At 48.1% G+C, this 21,296-nt stretch overlaps 1 protein-coding gene across 1 annotated transcript in view; it reads left to right on the top strand.

The window, feature by feature from the left end:
• Nucleotides 1-859: 859 nt before the first annotated feature.
• The window catches only part of rfx4 (regulatory factor X, 4), a 92,663-nt gene continuing 72,226 nt past the window's right edge, over nt 860-21,296 (top strand). The window contains exons 1-5 of the mRNA XM_070901509.1: nt 860-908; nt 5,432-5,521; nt 6,080-6,140; nt 6,659-6,782; nt 12,164-12,225. Coding sequence (XP_070757610.1) covers nt 860-908; nt 5,432-5,521; nt 6,080-6,140; nt 6,659-6,782; nt 12,164-12,225 — 386 coding nt within the window. The remainder of the gene's footprint in view (nt 909-5,431; nt 5,522-6,079; nt 6,141-6,658; nt 6,783-12,163; nt 12,226-21,296) is intronic.

Consider the following 21,296-nt stretch of genomic DNA (forward strand, 5'->3'; position numbering starts at 1 on the left):
TTTGCTGCTGTCCAAGGTTGAGAGATTCGGGCCCTAATCCTTTCTCTCTCTCTCTCTCTCTCTCTGAGCTTCATTCATATTCTAATCACTGGCAGCCCTTGGCGAATACTCTCTGCATCGGGACTTTTGCTGTAACCCCTTTCACTCGGGCGCCCAACTTTCAGAACCGCGCCCAACTTTCAGAACCGCGACCATCTCAACATTTCTGTTAAAAGTTTCGCGTTGCCCGCAAACCACCCCCCCCCCCCCAAATACAACCACCTGCAGGGCCCTGAACATTCACAAAATAAGATTTTAAAAAACCCACAAAGGAAGAGACAAAGTTCTGTACAACAGGTCGCAGAGCGAAAGATGCAGCCCTGGTCCTCTGGACCGAGAGAGAGGGAACTGGCCAGGAACGCACTGAGCGCCAATAAACGCGATTAGCATTTAACTGTATTGAGAACCCGGCCAATTTTCATTAAGACCCCATAATGAGCCGGCGAGAGCAGCTCCGGGAGTTTAAAGCAGAGAGAAAGAAAGTTGCTCTGGTATAATGGAAAGGGGAGGACGCAATGCGAAGCTGCGTATATCTAAGCCCCCTTTTTTTTTAACCTTTTCTTATTCAAAATCCCATCACAATGGACCACAGAGCGCCCAGCCACACTGGGCAACTGACGAGCTGCCATTCATCAGGCTGCCGGCCTATCAATGACACAGCTCCCATCAACACTCCTATAAAATGATGCCTTTTCCCAGGGAACATCAGCAAACATTGTGACGGCTCTGGTTCGGCCAGATTATAGCGAGGTATCAGGGAGAGGGAGAGGGAGAGCCTGAGCTGGAGCCCAGGAGCTGGAGGAGGGCTCCATGAGTTGAAATGAGCATGCACTGCGAGCTATTGGAAGATTCCGACATGGATTCCACAGGTTGGTGCTTCTTTGGGCAACGGGAACAACTTCAGGAAGAATTGAGATAAAAGCGGGCGCCGCCTGCAGCATTCAAGCTCCCCGCCGCAGTTATTCGAAAGAAAGTGTGGCCAAGTCGGTGCAAGGCATCCCTGTTTACAGAGGGTAATATTGGCAAAGGGGAGGGAGTTGTTCCTGCGAGTTCTTTCCCCTGTTGCTCTGTGTTGTTGCTGTAGTCTGGTGCTGTATTACTGTTGTACAAGGTGCTAGTGTCTGGCCACTGAGCCCCCTCTCCATGCTGATGTTGGGTGCTGCTGGGGCCAGAGGAGGCCCACCTTGCACGCTGAGTTGGGAATCCAGCGCCCAATCGCTCCTGCATCACGATTCGGGTCGCTGCTCCGAGGGAGGTGGGGAGCCCGGTTTGGGTTTTTTGGGGGGTGGATTTTCTTGGAGAAGCGGGCTTTGAGCTGAATGCTGCAGACTCCAGGCCGCCAGTGTTCCAGTGATGCTACTTCGGGTGACTTTATCCCTGGTTTGAATTCGGCGCAGGTTCCAGTTGCTCTGAGGATGTTATTGCAGTGGGTCTGGTCATCATACAGCACAGGAGGAGGCCATTCGGCCCACCCTGCCTGTGCCGGCTCTGTGAAAGAGCGATCCAATTAGTCCCACTCCTCCCTACTCTTTCCCCATAGGCGCCAAATATTTCCCCTCACTGTATTTATCCAGTTCCCTTTTGAAAGTCACTATTGAATCTGCTCCCACCGCCTTTCAGGCAGCGTGTTCCAGATCACAGCAACTCGCTGTGTATATAAAAAAAAACGAGTTCTTCTCATCTCCCTCTGGTTCTTTTGCCAATGTTCTTAAATCTGTGTCCTCTGCTTCCTGACCCTCCAGTCACGGGAAACCGTTCCTCCTTATTCAGTCTATCAAAACCCTTCATAATTTTGAATCCCTTTATCAAATATCTTCTGTTGTAAGGAGCACCATCCCCGGGTGAACCGCACAAATCTATTAACAGTCAGAGAATGTCTTCACATTAACCCCCATTACTCGAACATTTCCCACTTTGTTGTGTTCCAGTTGCCAGGGGACGTGTTGAATTAGAAATTATACATTCCAATTGGTTCCAAAGTAAGACACGTTCAGCTTTTGACTGCAGGGTGTGTTTTCTTCGCTCAGAAGGCTTCCAGCACATTTTTGAGATTGATTTTTTTTTGTTAAAGTCAAATAGCGAGAACTCGGCAAAATGTGTGTCTCAAACTTGCTGGACTTTCGCTGTCCAGTCATGGTGCAAAGGGCTCTCACTCTGTGTCTGCCCCTTTCCCCAATCCTCTGGACACCGCCAGAGAGTGAGAGTGAGGCTGGCTCTGACCCTGTGTCCGGCCCAGTCACTGGGGCTTCACACCGCCAGCCGGGACTTTATAAAGTTTATCAATTGTTTTCCAGTCCGCGAGTTTGTGTGAGGATGGCGGTCTGATGTTTTCGATCGCTGCAAATTTCCCCAAGTTTGAATTGAATTGAAGTGAAGCGATTCTTTCCAGGGATCTGTTCCTGGGAATCTGCAACCAATGTCCACAACGAGCCGCTCCCTTCACACGTCGCATTCAGGAGTGAATCTATTCATTTCAGGAGTAATTCTCCAAATAAACTCTTTAATTTCAGGAGTAATACTTAAGTAAATACACTGCATCACAGACCAGAAACTCCTGGTTCTAGGAATAATCCCCACAGAAATATATTGGGTGCAGGAGTAATTCTTCAAATAATGCTTTAATTTCAGGAGGAATTTTCCAAATAACTACTTTAATTTCAGGACTGATGCATTAAATAAATCATTTAGTTTCAGGTCATTCACCAAATAAATGAATCTTCACAATTAACTTTAAAAAAGTGAAATATGGCACATTATTGGAACAATTAATTGAAGAGGATTTTAAACCCGCAGATCACAGATCTGGATGATCGCTCTGGGACTTTGCGTTGTCATTGTATAATACCCCAAATCAGTTTTTCAGCCCATGTTTGGCCTTTTCAAAGCCCAGGAATGAAGCGAGTCTGTGGCCGGGTTTAGTGTGACGGGGACCGGCTCGAGTTGTGGAATTTTTGTGAATCAAACCGCCAATCTTCATCGCATTTTGGGTGTTTTTTTAAAAAATCTCATCGCCGGGAATAACAAACTCCAGACACAGGGCGGATGAAAGTTTCTCAACTTTGCTGAAATGAACTCTCCCTGCGGCCCGTGGTCCCGCATCCGGACTTGGGACTTTCCTCTGAGTTTGGAACATTTTCCCTCGGGTTCCCCAGGACCTGGAGCACTTTGCACTTGTCCCAGACTGATCCTGCAGCTCCCGTTCTCCGTGTGTCGATAAACCAGAGGCGACACTCACTCGGCCTTTGCACCGATTGGAACCCGATTCTTGGGCAGACTGATGGAATTCAATCCCAGTGAATGGTCTGGGAGGCCCTTTCTCCCGCCCCTTGATTCTGTCAAACAAATTCAACCGTTTCATCGAAATTCGGGCAATGAAGTCCCATCAGAGTGAAGTTAATCCCAATCCTGGGTCATCAGCGGGCGATGAAACTAAACTCAATCCGAACTTTGCCTGGGAGCCAATTCTTACTACATTTACATTTCTACGTTACATTTTAACTCCACCTAAAGAGTTATGTTTGGTATTTTAATTTTAATTTACATCAGAGTATCTTCCAGTCCTGTTATCCCAGTGTTGTGGATTATAAAATATTCTAGAAACAGGACACAGACTTCCTTCTAAACCCATCAATTCCTGGAATTAAGGCGCTAATTGGGGAGAAATGAAGAATTCTCCCGCTTTCCCGCAGTGTTAGAAATTGTAAATGTCTCTAACTTTCCCCGCTCACAAAGTTAAAGTTCACTGCGGTTCCCCCAACTTTCAGTTTCGCCTGTGTTCTTCCCAAAGTTCAGCAAACTATTGTCCCGGGCGCGGAGCAGGAGGTGGAATTTGCTCCCGACACGGATTTCTGGTCTGGCACCTTGGGATCTGGGAATTCAATCGGACCCAAATGTGCCACGAGGAAGTGGGAAAGTATCCCGCCGTATCCAGGGACACGTTGCCCAGGGTTACCAACACCGCAGTGCTGCCTTGGTTACCACTCGGCCTGGACTCGGAACAGATTTGGGAAAAAGGCAAAATATTTATGATCAGTTTCCATTGGGCCAAGAGTGGGAGTGCAGGGTGAGTGATCATTGAACCTAGAGAACGGGACAGGGAATAGGGACCTCACTGAACACCAGACTCCCAGACACAGACCCCCCCCCCCCCCCCCACAGACACAGCGCATCCAGACACAGACCTCCTCCACCAGACACCACAGACACAGCACCCCCAGGGACCCCGACACAGACACCCCGACACAGAACCCCAGACACAGCGCACCCAGACATCCAGACACAGACCGCTCCCAGACCCAGACTCCCAGACAACCCAGGCCAAACTCCGGGCAGGCGCTGGCCAAGGTTTAACATCACAGAGACAGCTTCAGCACGCTGGGACAGTGCAGGGCTCTGTTGGTGGGACAGATGGCCAGAAGTAAACTTCTCCCAGGAACCGGTCCAATTGGACACAGGAGTTTTTCTCTGCTGCATATGCTCTGTGCAGATACAAGTTATACTGCTAGCTGCACCTGACAGAGCCTTGCAGGTGCATTTTTAATGATTATGGGATGGGAACAGCCCCTTCCCCCATTTAACAATAATCCAGACTGCATTTATTAAGTTCCCAATAAGCCCCATGAAGATTTTTAAACGGTGACCCGACTCTCGTTCGGCTCAGGGGCAAGTCTTTGGAAGTCAGATTTGAAGCTGATCACAGTTATACAGCCTGTGCTGGTGGGTCATCTGAAGCTGACTCACATCCATGTGAAAAAGAAAAGAAAGACATTTCTATAACACCTTTCACGACCACTGGATGTCCCAAAGCGCTTTACAGCCAATGAAGTACTTTTGGAGTGCAGTCACTGTTGTAATGTGGGATACGTGGCAGTCAATTTGTGTACAGCAAGCTCCCACAAACAGCAATGTGATAATGACCAGATAATCTGTTTTTGTTATGTTGATTGAGGGATAAATATTGGCCAGGACACTGGTGATAACTCCCCTGCTCTTCTTCGAAATAGTGTAATGGGATCTTTTACATCCACCTGAGAGGGCATTGGTTTAACGTCTCATCCGAAAGTGGTGGTAATGTGACGACAGCTAGCTGCCTCTGGCTGGGGGGCTGCGACCCCTGTCCCATGGCGGGGTGGGGGGAGGGAGCTGTGACCCCTTTTACCGAGGGTCAATGACCCACCCTCTCTCATTGGCTATGACCCCTGTCTCGGGGCACTGAGAATATGAGTTGAAAATTTGAGCAGGATAAACAGAATTGCTATCTCTAAAATCCCCTCTGATTTTATTGGGAAAATGATTTAACATCAGATATCCAATGCAAACGATTAAACTGACCTTTTAAAACAACTCTTTCAGCTGGAACAATGGTATAAATGGAGGAGTTTTTATTTTGCAGAGAGTTGGATTGAAAGATGCCTCAATGAGAGTGAAAGCAAACGGTTTGCAAACCACACCTCCCTGGGAAATGTGTCCATCGGCGAGGAACGTGAGTACCGGGGGGCTTTTAATGGGGAGGGAACTCGAATAGAGACCCCCAGATGGGGCAGAGTTCAAGGGCATCAGGAGTCTGTCTAAATGAAATACTGACGTACCGTGGCTGCAGTGTGTACCATCTACAGGATGCACTGCAGCAACTCACCAAGGCTTCTTCGGCAGCACCTCCCAAACCCGCGAGCTCTACCACCTAGAAGGACAAGGGCAGCAGGTGCATGGGAACACCACCACCTCCACGTTCCCCCTCCAATTCACACGCCATCCTGACTTGGAAATATATCGGCCGTTCCTTCATTGTCGCTGGGTCACAATCCTGGAACTCCCTCCCTAACAGCACTGTGGGAGCACCTTCACCACACGGACTGCAGCGGTTCAAGAAGGCGGCTCACCACCACCTGGGATGGTCAATAAATGCTGGCCTTGCCAGCGACACCCGTATCAAGAGAGTGAATAAATAAAAGAGAAGTGTCTGAGCTTTACTGGTTGGTGTAACGTGCCAGCTCACCGCACGCATTAGGACACTCACTTTTATTTGTTTCTCTATTAACAGATGAAGAGAAGGAAAACAACCGAGCTTCGAAACCTCACTCCACACCAGCCACCCTGCAGTGGTGAGTTCAAGTGAATTTATCAATGAAGGAGGTCCAGCCTTCTTTCTCTCCCTTCACCTTTTCCCTTCCTCTTGCTCCCTTCAAGGTCCTCTTCCTCCACTCTCCCCTTCTCTCTCTCCACACCCTCTCCTCTCTTTCCCTTCCATCATTAACCGAACCGCAATTACAGAAGCTATGTCCGTGGTGCTGTAACGACCATTCATTCATTGTGGCTTTATTATAAAAGGCTGCTGCCCTTTCCTTGGACTCTAAACAGGCTGCGATAATGAGCTTGGACTCTGAGAGTCATGCCTTGCTTTAAGCTGAGCATTCTACTTAGTAACGGTGCCAGTAATGATCTTTAATCAGAGATTTCAGAACTGGATCTGAAAGTATAACCATATAATGGTGGTGTTTCTGAGCATTGACACAGACAGTCAGTGAAGCCCAGGATTCATGTTTTCCTGATCTGTCTGTTTACTGTTTCTGGGGGAAGATTGCTTGGAATAAATTGTTAATCTGATTTATATCCCATTTAGGCTTGAGGAGAACTATGAGATTGCAGAAGGAGTGTGCATCCCCCGCAGTGCCCTGTACATGCACTACCTCGATTTCTGTGAGAAGAATGACACGCAGCCTGTCAATGCTGCCAGCTTTGGAAAGGTGAGGGGCTGGGGGGGGGGAGAGGAGTGTGAGCTGTGGGTGGGGGTGGGGGGGCGCATATGTGGAGTGAGTGAGCTGTGCAGGGGCGGGGGGAGAGAATGAGCTGGGGGGGGCGGGGAGGAGGGAGTGAGCTGGGGGTGGGGGGGAGGGAATGAGCTGGGGTTGGGGGGGAGAGAATGAGCTGGGGGTGGGGGGGCAGAGAATGAGCTGGGGGTGGGGGAGAGAGAGTGAGCTGTGGTGGGGGGAGGAGGGAGTGAGCTGTGGTGGGGGGAGGAGGGAGTGAGCTGTGGGGGGGGGAGGAGGGAGTGAGCTGTGGGGGGGGAGGAGGGAGTGAGCTGTGGGCGCAGGGGGGAGCAGGGATTGAGCTGGGGGGACAGTGGGAGGAAGGATTGAGCTGGGGGGACAGGAGGGAGTGAGCTGGGGGGGGACAGGAGGGAGTGAGCTGTGGGGGAGGGAGGAGGGAGTGAGCTGTGGGAGAGGGAGGAGGGAGTGAGCTGTGGGGGGGGGAGGAGGGAGTGAGCTGTGGGGGGGGGGAGGAGTGAGTGAGCTGTGGGGGGGGGGAGGAGGGAGTGAGCTGTGGGGGGGGGGAGGAGGGAGTGAGCTGTGGGGGGGGGGAGGAGGGAGTGAGCTGTGGGAGGGGGGAGGAGGGAGTGAGCTGTGGGAGGGGGGAGGAGGGAGTGAGCTGTGGGGGGGGGAGGAGGGAGTGAGCTGTGGGGGGGGGAGGAGGGAGTGAGCTGTGGGGGGGGAGGAGGGAGTGAGTTGGCGGTGGGGAGGGAGGAAGTGAGCTGTGGTGGGGGGAGAGGGAGTGAGCTGGGGGGGGAGGGGAGAGTGAGCTGGGGAGGGGGTTATGGGGGGGTAGTGAGCTGGGGTGTGTACGTAGAGGGAGTGAGCTGGGGTGTGTATGGGGGGGGTGGGGGAGTGAGCTGACGAGTGGGTTGCTGGGGGAGTGGGTATGGGGGGGTAGTGGAGTGAGCTGGGGTGTGTACGGGGGGGGAGTGAGCTGGGGTGTGTATGGGGGTACAGGTGGGAGTCAGCTGGGGGGGGTGCGGGGGGAGGAGTGAACTGGTGGAGTGAGCTGCGGGGGGGGGCAATACGGGGGGAGTGAGTTGGGTCAGCAATGGGGGCGTGAGCTTGGAAGGGTATGTGGGGGCGGGGTGAGCTGCGGCGGGGGAGGGGGTGGGAATGAGCTGGGGGCGTACAGTAGGGGAGTGAGCTGGGTCAGCAATGGGGGAGTGAGCTGGGGAGGGTACGGGGGAATGAGCTGCGGGGTGGGGGGGGAATGAGCTGGAGGGGTACAGGGGAAGTGAGCCGGGGAGGTACGGGAGGTGGTAGGGGGTACGGGGAGGAGCTGGGGTGTGTATGGGGAGGCAGTGAGCTGGGGTGTGTATGGGGGGGGTGGGGGGGCTGAACAGGGGTGTGTATGGGGGGGCAGTGAACTTGGGGTGTGTATGGGGGGGTGGGGGGGGCTGAGCAGGGGTGTGTATGGGGGGGCAGTGAACTTGGGGTGTGTATGGGGGAGGATTGAGCTGGGAGGGTCCTGGAGGTGGGAGGGGGTAAGGGGGTGGAGTGAGCTGGGGGCGTATGGGGGTGTGGGGAGAGTGAGCTAGGGTGTGTGGGGGGGCGGGGGGAGTGAGCTAGGGTGTGTGGGGGGGCGGGGGGAGTGAGCTAGGGTGTGTGGGAGGGGGGCAGTGAGCTAGGGTGTGTGGGGGGGGGCAGTGAGCTAGGGTGCGTGGGTGGGGGAGTGAGCTGGGGTGTGTATGGGAGGGGGGGGTAGTGAGCTGGGATGCGTATGGCGGGGGTGGGACTGAGCTGGGGGGGATGCTGGAGGGAGTATGGGGTAAGTGAGCTGTGTGGGGCTATGGGGGGGAAAGAGTGAGCTGGGGTGTGTATGGGGGGGTTAGTGAGCTGGCGTGTGTACGGGGGGGGTTAGTGAGCTGGGGTGTGTACGGGGGTGGAGTGAGCTGGGGGTGTATGGTGGGGTAGTCAGCTGGGGTGTGTATGGGGGGTTAGTGAGCTGGGGTGTGTATGGAGGGTGAGTGAGTTGGGGGTGTATGGGGGGTGAGTGAGTTGGGGGTGTATGGGGGGTGAGTGAGCTGGGGGTGTATGGAGGGTGAGTGAGTTGGGGGTGTATGGGGGGTGAGTGAGTTGGGGGTGTATGGAGGGTGAGTGAGTTGGGGGTGTATGGGGGGTGAGTGAGCTGGGGGTGTATGGGGGGTGAGTGAGCTGGGGGTGTATGGGGGGTGAGTGAGCTGGGGGTGTATGGGGGGGTGAGTGAGCTGGGGGTGTATGGGGGGTGAGTGAGTTGGGGGTGTATGGGGGGTGAGTGAGTTGGGGGTGTATGGGGGGTGAGTGAGTTGGGGGTGTATGGGGGGTGAGTGAGTTGGGGGTGTATGGGGGTGAGTGAGCTGGGGAATATGGGGGAGTGCACTGGGGGGGTTTGGGGGGGAAGAGCTGGGGCAGTAATGGGTGGGGAGTGAGTTGCTTTCTGAAAGCTCGTTTCTCCTTGTCTGATTCTGAAGATTAAGATTCAATCTGTTACTGTGGAATGTTCCAATATACTAAAACAATCTCTGTAAAATGTTCAATGTAACCAGGAAATCCTTCGAATAGACCAACTTTTCGATAATATCCTAGCAGTATTTTTAAATATATTGCTGGATTCGGAGTAAGGTTAATAAAATGTGAAGCATTTCAAAGCAAGAATTAACTCGGTCCCCTCCCCCACCAATGGGGATTTGGCCAGATTGCCGCCTCTACCGCTGACTCTGTCTCGGTCCCTGTTCACCCCCCGACCCCCCCATAGTTTCTATCTCTGAGTCTCTCTCTCAATCTCTCCCTCTCTCCCTCTCTCGCTCTCTCGCTCTCTCTGTCTCCCTCTCTCGCTCTCTCTTTGATTTTCTATTTCGCTCGCTGTCGCTCGCTCTCTCTCTCTCTCTCTCTCGCTGTCTCTCTCTCTCTGTTTCTCTGCCTGATGGGGCTTGATGTTCAAACCAAATTGTTATGGTAACCACAACTTTTGTAAGAAGTATGTTGAAGGCAGGTTTTATTCTTCTGACTTTTCAAACATTCTAAATCAACAAGAAGTAGTTGCCTCTTTAGCACTGAAAGGGTTAAATTACATTCATTTCAGAGGGACACAAATTACAAAAAAAAAATGACGATCCCAAAATATAAAGTGAAATGGATGATTTTCGGGTGGTGTTTATGCAGTTGTTTTCAGTCTGTCCACCCCACCTGCTACATCCCTGCCCTCACTCGGTCCCAGAGCTGGTCCCCGATGACTAACATCTCAAAATACCCCCACCTTCTCACCATCCACCTGCTGCGCATCGCACTGACTAAAACATCAGGACTCGGCTCGTTTCTGACTTTAGAATGGCTTTGAGAGAATTCTGCTGGATTACTGGCCCTGTGCAGACAGTTATGTCGGGTACTGAGTACAATTTACAATTTAAGCCCTTCAAGAAGGATTGGTAACCAGAATCCAGGGATGTTGGACGTGAGAGAAAGTTCTTTGTCTGAGGGAGTTGGCCAGTGTAGGTTGTGTTTTCCCACAGCCTTGGGAAGTTCACTAAGACCATACATGTGGATCTTAAAGGATAGGGGGAGGGATTAATGTGCAATTAAAGAGGCAGTGGAAAGCAGTGATGTTCTGGAATGTTAGATCAGTAGCTGGAACAGCAGGGGTGTCCTTTAGCCAAGCTTCATTGAATTCGTACAAAAAGCAAGGGCTGTCTCTGTGTCTGCTCATTTATCACACAGCCGGGCAAACTCCAGCAACTTTCAAACTACCGGCTCCTGTTTGCGAAACTTTTAGCAATGAAATTAAAACGAGACGCTCTGCCAGTTCTGAGCAAACCCAGTTTTCACAAGGGAACATTTTCACGCACACCATTTCCCAGCGAATCTGCTTCACTGACTCCCAAGGCTTTCATTACATTGCCCTGTAAATGGTGTCTCTCTCTCGCGCACAATATCATTTCCAGCCTTTGTTACACCAGGATGGCTGAACATTTACATAAATTTACATAAGTGAAATTATTCCTGGAATAAGTTACTTGTGGAAGATATGCAAATAAGCAACATCCCTTTTAATCTGTCAGCATGTATTTACTGGAAGATTTGTAGACTTCAGTCCAGCTTTTCCACTGTTAGAATGGGAAACTTCCTTACACCCCAAAATACAGAGAGCGACAGAAAAATATAAAGCTGGATAGATGCTGAAAATCTGAAATCAGGACAGATGGTGCTGAAAACAGTTTGCAGGTCAGACAGCATCAGTGGGGAGAGTGGACAAGTTACTGTGTACAGTGTGGACTCTTTGTCACTGGCCAAAGTGGGTCACAGTTTGTGATGGACACACTCTGAGGCATCCACAGGTCAGAATCTGTTTATTGTATGTCAGCCATGGCTCAATGGGTAGCTGTCTCTCGCCTGTGAGTCAGAGGGTTGTGGCATCAAGTCCCACTCCAGAGACTTGAGCATACAATGCAGGCTGACACTCCCAGTGCAGTGCTGAGGGAGCGCTGAACTGCCAGAGGTGCTGTCTTTTGGATGAGATGTTAAACCGAGGCCCCGTCTGCCCCCTCAAGTGAATATAAAAGATCCCACGGCACTGTTTCAAAGAAGAGCAGGGGAGTTATCCCCGGTGTCCTGGCCAATATTTATCACTCAATCAACATCATTAAAAAAACAGATTATCTGGTCATTATCACATTGCTGTTTGTGGGAGCTTGCTGTGCACAAATTGGCTGCCACGTTTCCTACGTTACAACAGTGACTGCACTCAAAATGTAGTTCATTGGCTGTAAAGTGATCGTGAAAGGCGCCATATAACTGTCTTTCTTTAAATATGAGTCGATCTCACAGGGAATTGCACACGGGGAATCCAAACAAAATGTAGTCTACGGGGGGGGAAATGGAATTCGAGGACCAGAGCGCACGCGTGGTGATTCCATCCCTATATTAAAGTCAGAAATTTTGGCCTTATTTTTTTTTATTTCTATTCTAAATTCCCATGTTTATATTTATAATGGAAAGTGTCTCTGTCAACATGTCAAGCTGCAATGAGCCCCTCCTGCCAGTGTGGGTGTTGCTGCGCCATCACTGGTGGGCGACTGTAATTACAGCGTGACATGTTTACATGGAGAGTTTTCATTACAAATGTGGACTGAGGAATTTATCATGGAAAGCGTATGCAGAAAACGGATTTTTAATGCAGATGTTTCTCTTCTTGAAAAAAACATAGTTTCTCAAAATATCGCTAAACATTAATGCACGTTTTATTAACAAACTTTAAATATATCTCGGGTCCCAACAGCAAGTCTGAAGAAGGACACCAAATTAAACCCTTTCTGATGGACTTTTCTTTCTTTGTTCAGATAATTCGGCAGCAATTTCCACAACTAACGACAAGAAGATTAGGAACGAGAGGTCAGTCAAAGTAAGTAACCTGCCTCACATTCCCGTTGAACTATTTGATTTGTGCTGCACTCAGTGTGGAATCCGGAGCGGGTTCAAGAGCTGGACCTCTCTAGGTCACACTTAATTATCTTTTCGGTGCAGACATTTCATCATTGAAATAATCTAAAGCATTTGGTGTTGAGGCGGAGTCTACTCCTGCCAACTCAGTCATTGTTTGCACTAAAAATAAATCACATTTTGCAATAACTTGGATGATGCCGAATTAATAACCGAGAGAATATAATGCCAAACAAATGGAATTATCAGGTAATTTGAATGAAGTGATTTTGAATTAAGAGAGCACGAAATGATAAAACCTTTTGCAGAACGGACATAGTGAGTGTTCGGAAAGCAGTGGGGACTGTGTGTGGCAGGGATTGGGCACCAGTTGATCTGGCTGATTCTGGGCGAGACGGAGATTTTCTACAATACAGATGGGCGGAATATGCTGACAACACCAAGGGGTTACATTTCCTCCCCTGCTCACGCTCCGCCTGTGGAATCTGGGCACAAACCTAGCTCCGCATGGAAATGGGATTTCCACCAAACTCCCACCAAAGTTGCGACAGAGATGGAGAAGACACAAGATTTTTTAACTGCCTAGTGATATATAAGGCAGTTCTTGGGCTAAGTGAATGAAACTACTCCGTTGCTTCTGGTTAAAACCCAAAAGAGCTGCCAGTGGGTCAAGGTTCTCCAGTACATGGTCCAGCCATCTCCCTTTCTGACTTTCCCCCTCGTGTATTAACTGCGTAAGCCTCAATTGTGGAGCTATTATCCATCTTGCTCGCCGTGATTTATCCATTCTGTGTTGGGGAACTGGGTGTCGAATTCTATCCGGGAGGCTATCTGAATGACAGTGAGGCCGATGATTAGCAGCAGGATCAGGGTGAAAAATGTATAATACTCTTTCTTGCTAGAAAATACATACCTAGGAAAAGGAGGGCCATTCAGCACCTCGAGCCTATTTTGCCATTCAATTAGACCACGGCTGATCTGTATCCTAACTCCATTTACTCGCCCTTGCTCCAAATCTCTTGATACCCTTACCCAACAAATCTTTCCATCTCAGTCTTGAAAGCTCCAATTGATTCCCCAGTATCCACAGCCTTTTAGGGAGAGAGGTCCAGATTTCCACTGCCTTTCGTGTGAAGAAATTCTTCCTGACCTCAACCCTGAATGGACTAGCTCTAATTTTAAGCTTATACCCCCTTGTTCTGGACTCTCCCCATCAGAGGAAATAGTTCGTCTCGATTGACCTTTTTGAATCTCACAATCATTTTTAACACTTTGAACAGCTCATCTCTTAATTTTCTAAACTCACGAGCCAAGTTTATACAACCTGTCATCATACTTTTAACCCCGGGTATCATTCTGGTGAACCTGCACTGCTTCCCCTCCGAGGCCGATCTATCCTTCCTGAAGGGCGGGGCCCAGAGCTGGACGCAGTTACTCCGGACAGGGTCTGACCGAGGCTCTGTACAACTGAAGCAGCACTTCCTCCCACCATTGTAGTCCAGCCCCCTTGAGGTAAAAAAACAACATTCTATTAACCTTTTTGTACCTGTGCACTAGTTTTTATTAACCTGTATACATGGACATCTAAATCCCTTCTCTCACCAGTAAGAAAATATTCTGTTTTGTCTTGCTCAGATCCAAAGTGAATGACCTCACATTTCCCTACATTGAACTCCATCTGCCACAGTTTTGACACACTTAGTCTCTCTATGTCCCTTTATAACTTCCTACTTACAACTTACTGGGAACTAAATATTCCAGGATACTTAACTTTTAGAAGAGATAGGCAAAAGGGAAAAGGAGGAGGTGTAGCCCTGATAATAAAGGATGGGATAAAGACAGTATAGAGAAAGGATTTTAGCTCTGAAAAGCAAGAAATAGAATCAGTTTGGGTGGAGCTAAGAAACAGCAAGGGGCAGAAAACATTGGTGGGAGTTGTTTATAGGCCCCCTAACAGTTGTTGTAATATAGGGCAGAGTATAAATCAAGACATTAGAGGCGATGTAACAAGGTTAATACAGTAATCATGGGGTACATGGATCTGCATATAGACTGGGCAAACCAAACTTGCAGTAATAGTGTGGAGGACGAATTCATGGAATGTATACAAGATGGTTTTCCAGATCAGTATGTTGAGGAACCAACTAGGGAACAGGCTATTTTAGATCTAGTATTGTGCAATGAGAAAGGGTTAATTAATAACTTTGTAGTAAAGGGATCCTTCGGGAAGAGTGACCATAATTTGATAGAATTCTATATTAAGTTTGAAAGTGGTTTAGTTAAATCTGAAACTAGGATCTTCAATCTAAACAAAGCAAACTACTTTGGTATGAGGATTGAGTTGGCTAAGTTTGATTAGGCAACTACATTAAAAGGTATGACGGTAGACAAGCAATGGCTAGCATTTAAAGAATTAATACATAATTTACAACAAACATACATTCCTTTAAGGCACAAAAACCCCACAGGAAAAGTAGTCCAATCGTGGCTAACGAGAAGTTAAAGATAGTATTAGATCACGAAGGAAGACACAAATAATCTTCTGGAAATACTAGGGGACCGAGGGTCTAGCAAGAAGGAGGAATTGAAGGAAATCCTTATTGGTCAGGAAATTGTGTTCGGGAAATTGATGGTATTAAAGGCTGATTTTAAAAACCCAGGGCCAGATAGTCTGCATCCCAGAGTACTTAAGGAAGTGGCCCTAGAAATAGTGGATGCATTGGTGATCATCTTTCAACAATCTATCGACTCTGGATCAGTTCCTATGGACTGGAGGGTAGCTAATGTAACACCACTTTTTAAAAAAGGAGGGAAAGAGAAAATGGGGAATTATAGACCGGTTAGCCTGACATCAGTAGTGGGGAAAATGTTGGAATCAATTATTAAAGATGGAATAGCAGCGCATTTGGAAAGCAGTGACAGGATCGGTCCAAGTCAGCATGGATTTATGAAAGGGAAATCATTCTAGAATTTTTTGAGGATGTATCTAGTAGAATGGACAAGGGAGAACCAGTGGATGTGGTGTATTTGGATTTTCAAAAGGCTTTTGACAAGATCCTACACAAGAGATTGGTGTGCAAAATTAAAGCACATGGTATTGGGGGTAATGTATTGACGTGGATAGAGAACTGGTTGGCAGACAGGAAGCAGAGAGTCAGAATAAATGGATCCTTTTCAGAATGACAGACAGTGACTAGTTGGGTGCCGCAGGGCTCAGTGCTGGGACCCCAGCTATTTACAATATACATTAATGATTTAGATGAAGGAATTGAGAGTAATATCTCCAAGTTTGCAGATGACACTAAGCTGGGTGGTGGTGTGAGCTGTGAGGAGGATGCTAAGAGGCTGCAGGGTGACTTGGACAGGTTAGGTGAATGGGAAAATGCATGGCAGATGCAGTATAATGTGGATAAATGTAAGGTTATCCACTTTGGTGGCAAAAACACGAAGGCAGAATATTATCTGAATGGTGGCAGATTAGGAAAAGGGGAGGTGCAACGAGATCTGGGTGTCATGGTACATCAGTCATTGAAGGTTGGCATGCAGGTGCAGCAGATGGTGAAGAAGGCAAATAGCATGTTTCCTTCATAGCTAGGGGATTTGAGAATAGGAGCAGGGAGGTCTTGCTGCAGCTGTACAGGGCCTTGGTGAGGCCTCACCTGGAATATTGTGTTCAGTTTTGGTCTCCTAATCTGAGGAAGGATGTTCTTGCTATTGAGGGAGTGCAGCGAAGATTCACCAAACTGATTCCGGGATGGGAGGACTGACACATGAGGAGAGACTGGATCGACTGGGCCTGTATTCACTAGAGTTTGGAAGAATGAGAGGGGATCTCATAGAAACATATAAAATTCTAACGGGACTGGACAGGTTAGATGCAGGAAGAATGTTTCCGATGTTGGGGGAGTCAAGAAGCAGGGGTGACAGTCTAAGGATAAGGGGCAAGACATTTAGGACTGAGATGAGTGGAAACTTCTTCACTCAGGGAATTGTTAACCTGTGGAATTCTCGTCCGCAGAGAGTTGTTGATGCCAGTTCATTAGATATATTCAAGAGTGAGTTAGATGTGGCCCTTACGGCTAATGGGATCAAGGGGTATGGAGAGAAAGCAGGAAAGGGGCACTGAGGTGAATGATCAACAATGATCTTACAGAATGGTGGTGCAGGCTCGAAGGGACGAATGGCCTACTCCACCTATTTTTCTATGTTTCTATCAAAGGAAGAGGCTTCTAATGTTGCCAAAAAGAGCAGTAAGCCTAAGGATTGGAAGGATTTTAGAATTCAGCAAAGGAGGACCAATAAAGGGAAAATAGAATATGAGAGTAAACTAGCGAGAGACTCAAAAACAGATGGTAAAAGCTTCTATAGGTATGTAAAAAGGAAAACATTAGCGAAAGTAAATGTGGGTCCCTTGCAGGCTGAGATAGGAGAAATCATAATGGAGAATAAGGAAATGACAGAGAAATTAAACACATACTTGTGTCTGTCTTCACGGAAAAAGATGCACAAAACCTCCCAGAAATAAGGGTCTAGCGAGAATGAGGAACTGAAAGAAATTAGTATTAGTAAAAAAATAGTGCTGGAGGAATTAATGGAACTGAAAGCCAATAAATCATCTGGTCTTGATGGCCTACATCCTAGGGTTTTGAAGGACGTGGCTGTAGAAATAGTTGATGCATTGGTTGTCACCTTCCAAAATTCAATAGATTCCAGAACGGTTCCCACGGATTGGAAGATAGCAAATGTAACTTCGCTATTTAAGAAAGGAGAGAGAGAGAGAAAATGGGGAACTACAGACCAGTTAGCCTGACATCAGTAATAGGGAAAATGCTAGAACCTATTATTAAGGACGTGGTAACAGGGCACTTAGAAAATAATAATAGGATTGGGCAGAGTCAACACGGATTTATGAAAGGGAAATAATGTTTGACGAATCTGTTAGAGTTTTTTGAGGTTGTAACTAGTAGAATAGATAAGGGGGAACTAGTGGATGTGGTCTATTTGGATTTTCAGAAGACATTCAATAAGGTGCCACACAAAAGGTTACTAAACAAAATTAATGCTCAAGGGATTGGGGTAGCATACTAGCATGGATTGAGGATTGGTTAACGGACAGAAAACACGGAGTAGGAATAAATGGGTTATTTTCGGGTTAGCAGACTGTAACTAATGGGGTTCCGTAAGGATCAGTGCTTGGGCCCCAGCTATTACAATCTATACCAATGATTTGGATGAGGGGTCTAAATGTAATATATTCAAGTTTGCTGATGATCTAAAGCTAGGTGGGAATGGTAAGTTGTGAGGGGGATGCAAAGAGGCTTCAAGAGGATATAGACAGGATAAGTGAGGGGCAAGAACATGGCAAATGGAATATAATGCGGAGAAATGTGAAGTTATCCACTTTGGTAGGAAAAATAAAAAAGCAGAGTATTTTTTAAATGGTGAGAGATTGGGAAATGTTGTTCAGAGGGATCTGGGTGTCCTTGTACACAAGTCACTGAAAGTTAACATGCAGGTACAGCAAGCAATTAAAAAAGCAAATGAATGTTGGCATTTATTACAAGAGGATTTGTGTATAAGAGTAAAGACGCCTTACTGCAATTATATAGGGCCCTGGTGAGACCGCGCCTGGAGTACATTTTACAGTTTGGTCTCCATATTTAAGGAAGGATATACTTGCATTAGATGCTGTTCAGAGAAGGTTCACTAGGTTGATTCTGGAGATCAGGGGGTTGTCTTATGAAGATGGGTTGGGCCTATACTCATTGGAGTTCAAAAGAATGAAAGGTGATCTTATCGAAACATAAGATAATGAGAGGTATCGACAAGGTGGATGCAGAGAGGCTATTTCCACTCATAGGGGAAACTAAAACTATGTGACATAATCTCAGAATAAGGGGACGCCCATTTAAAACTGGGATAAGGAAGAATTTCTTCTCTCCGAGGGTTGTAAATCTGTGGAATTCTCTGCCCCAGAGAGCTGTGGAGGCTGATCATTGAATATTTTTAAGGTGGAGATAGACAGATTTTTGAGCGATAAGGGAATAAAAGGTTATGGGGAGCGGGCAGGGAAGTGAGTCATGATCAGATCAGCCATGATCTTATTAAATGGCGGAGCAGGCTCGAGGGGCCAGGTGGTCTACTCCTGCTCCTATTTCTTATGTTCTTATGTCCTATGAGGAGAGATTGAGTAGACTAGGCCTATGTTCTCTAGACTCTAGAAGAATGAGAGGTGATCTCATTGAAACATGCAAAATTCTTACAGGCCTTGACGGGCTCAGTGCTGGGAGGATGTTTCCCCTGGTTGGGAAGTCTAGAACCGGGGGTCACAGCCTCAGAATAAGGGATTGGCCATTTAGGACTGAGATGAGGAGAAAATTCTTCACTCGGAGGGTGGTGAATCTTTGGAATTATCTACCCCAGAGGCTCAGTCGTTGAGTATATTCAATACAGTGATTGCTAGATTTTTGGATATTAAGGGAATCAAGAGATATGGGGATTGGGCGGGAAAGTGGAGTTGAGGTAGAAGATCAGCCAGGATCCTACTGAATGGTGGAGCAGGCTTATTCCTTCCCAGGATATGGGCATTCCTGGCAAGGCCAGGTTTATTGCCCATCCCAAGTTGCCCCGGGATGTTGGTGGGTGAACTGCTGCAGTCCCTGTGGTGAAGCAGCTCCCACAATGCCGTTAGGTTGGGAATTCCCAGATTTTGACCCAGTGATGTTGGAGCTACAGTGATATATATGTCCAAGTCAGGATGGTGTGTGACTTGGAGGGAAACGTGGAGGTGATGGTGATCCCATGGCATTATTGCTGCGTGCTGGAGATAATAGTACTGGGCGGTGCTGTTGAAGTAATCTTGGCGAGTTGCTGCAGTGCATGTTGTAGATTGTACACCCTGCAGCCACGGTAAACCGGCGATGGAAGGAGTGGATATTCAGTCCAAAGGCAGGGATACCAATCAAGCGAATTGCCCTGTCTTGGTTGGTGTTGCGTTTCTTGAGTAGTCCACTTTGGTAGGAAAAATAAAAAAGCAAATTATTACAGGTGCAGCGTCGAGAATCCAGAGTTTTGGAATGTTCTGCACTCCGGTGGGGGGGGGTGGGGGCTCCGCGGCCCGACCTCGAGATTGCCTCACCGCCGCTGCCCTCACCTCGGGGCCTCCTCGACGGGGCCCTGCCTGACGACCTCCTCGGTGGGGCCCTGCCTGACGTGAATAGCTCCTTGGCGGGGAACCCCCTCCCCCCTTTTCTGGCATTCTGAAATCCGGAAATACCCAAACCTGGGCTCGGGTGTTTCCGGATTCGTGACGTCAGGAAGACGATCAAAATCCAGGAATCAGGAACGGCCTCGGTCCCGAGGGCCCTGTATTCTCGACGCTGCATCTGTATTTAAATGGGGAGAGATTACAAAATGCTGAGGTACAGGGGAACCTCACCTTGTGCATGAAACATAAAAAGTTAGTATGCAGGTACAGCAAGTAATCAGGAAGGCAAATGCAATGTTGGTCTTTATTGCAAGGGGGATGGAGTATAAAAGCAGAGAAGTCCTGCTACAACTGAACAGGGTATTGGTGAGGCCACACCTGGAGTACTGCGTACAGTTTTGGTCTCCGTATTTAAGGAGGGAAATACTTGCATTGGAGGCAATTCAGAGAAGGTTCATGAGGTTGATTCCTGAGATGAAGGGGTTGTCTTATGAAGAAAGGTTGAGCAGCTTGGGTCTATACTCATTGGAGTTTAGAAGAATGAGAGATGATGAAAAAAGGAATAAGATTCTGAGGGGGCTGGACAGGGTAGATGCAGAGAGGATGTTTTCCCTCGTGGAGGAATCTAGGACTTGGGGGGCATAGTTTCAGAATAAGGGGTTGCCCTTTTAAAACAGAAATGAAGAATTTCTTCTCTCAGAGGGTTGTGAATCTGTGGAATTCTCTGCCCCAGAGAGCTGTGGAGGCTGGGTCATTGAATATATTCACGGTGGAGATAGACAGATTTTTGAATGATGGGGGAGTCGAGGGTTATCAGGAGCGGGTGGGGAAGTGCAGTTGAAGCCAAGATCAGATCAGCCATGATATTGAATGGCGGAGCAGGCTCGAGGGGCCAAATGGCCGACTCCTGCTCCAATTTCTGATCTTCTGTTCAGTGTCGTTGTGGCTGCACTTGTCCAGGTGAGTAGTGAGTATCGATTACACACCTGACTCGAGCCTTGTAGATGCTGGAGAGCAGAGGTGAGCCACTCATCAGAGTATCTAGCCTATGCCCTGCTCGGATAGCCATGGCTGCTACCCATTAAAGTTCTGATCAATAGTAAGCCCAAGATGTTGATGGTGGGGAAGGGGGTTGGTGGGCGGGATTCGGTGAATGTGATGAAATTGACGGTCTGAGGGAGGTGGGTGGGCTTTATCTTGTCGGAGTTGGTCATTGGAACTGAAGTGAGGCAGATGTTACCCGCCATTTGCCAGCCCGAGTCTGGATGTTATCCGGGTCCTGTTGTGGCTGCTGTGAATGGAGCTGAACACTGTTCAGCAAACCGCCCCAGCGCTGACCCTAAAACTGGGCGAAGGTCATCGCTGAGGGAGAGGTGTGGCAGCTGCAGGTGTTGGTGGAAGTTTACAGGTTAAATGGGGAATATTTAAATGTGTATCTGTGGTTGGTGAGATTTGGTGAAATCCAGATTATACTTGAGATATTTCTGACTGAAATACACACGTAAAGAGCTGGTTTACATTCTGGTGGGAACTCGTTTATGAACTTTTAGACTTTTCTCTTCAAAGACTAGCCTTGTAGGATAAACATCAAACTAAACAAAAAAACCTGAACACTAGGGTCTTAGAATTCGTTCCGATTTTAAAGACATGTTTAAGCTGCTAAGAATATGCAATTGTGCACAAATGGAACTGGCTTTGTGTCAGCTTGAGTTGGGCCAAGTGATAGAGTACAAATGAGAGCGGGACTTGGAACTGCGATACCAGGGAGTTCCTGGTCACCATGTCCTGCTGCTGTATTGAGAAAGTCCTTAGCTTGGCACAGCATC

Source organism: Pristiophorus japonicus, chromosome 15 (genome assembly GCF_044704955.1).
Source record: "Pristiophorus japonicus isolate sPriJap1 chromosome 15, sPriJap1.hap1, whole genome shotgun sequence".
Taxonomy (NCBI): Eukaryota; Metazoa; Chordata; class Chondrichthyes; family Pristiophoridae; genus Pristiophorus; species Pristiophorus japonicus.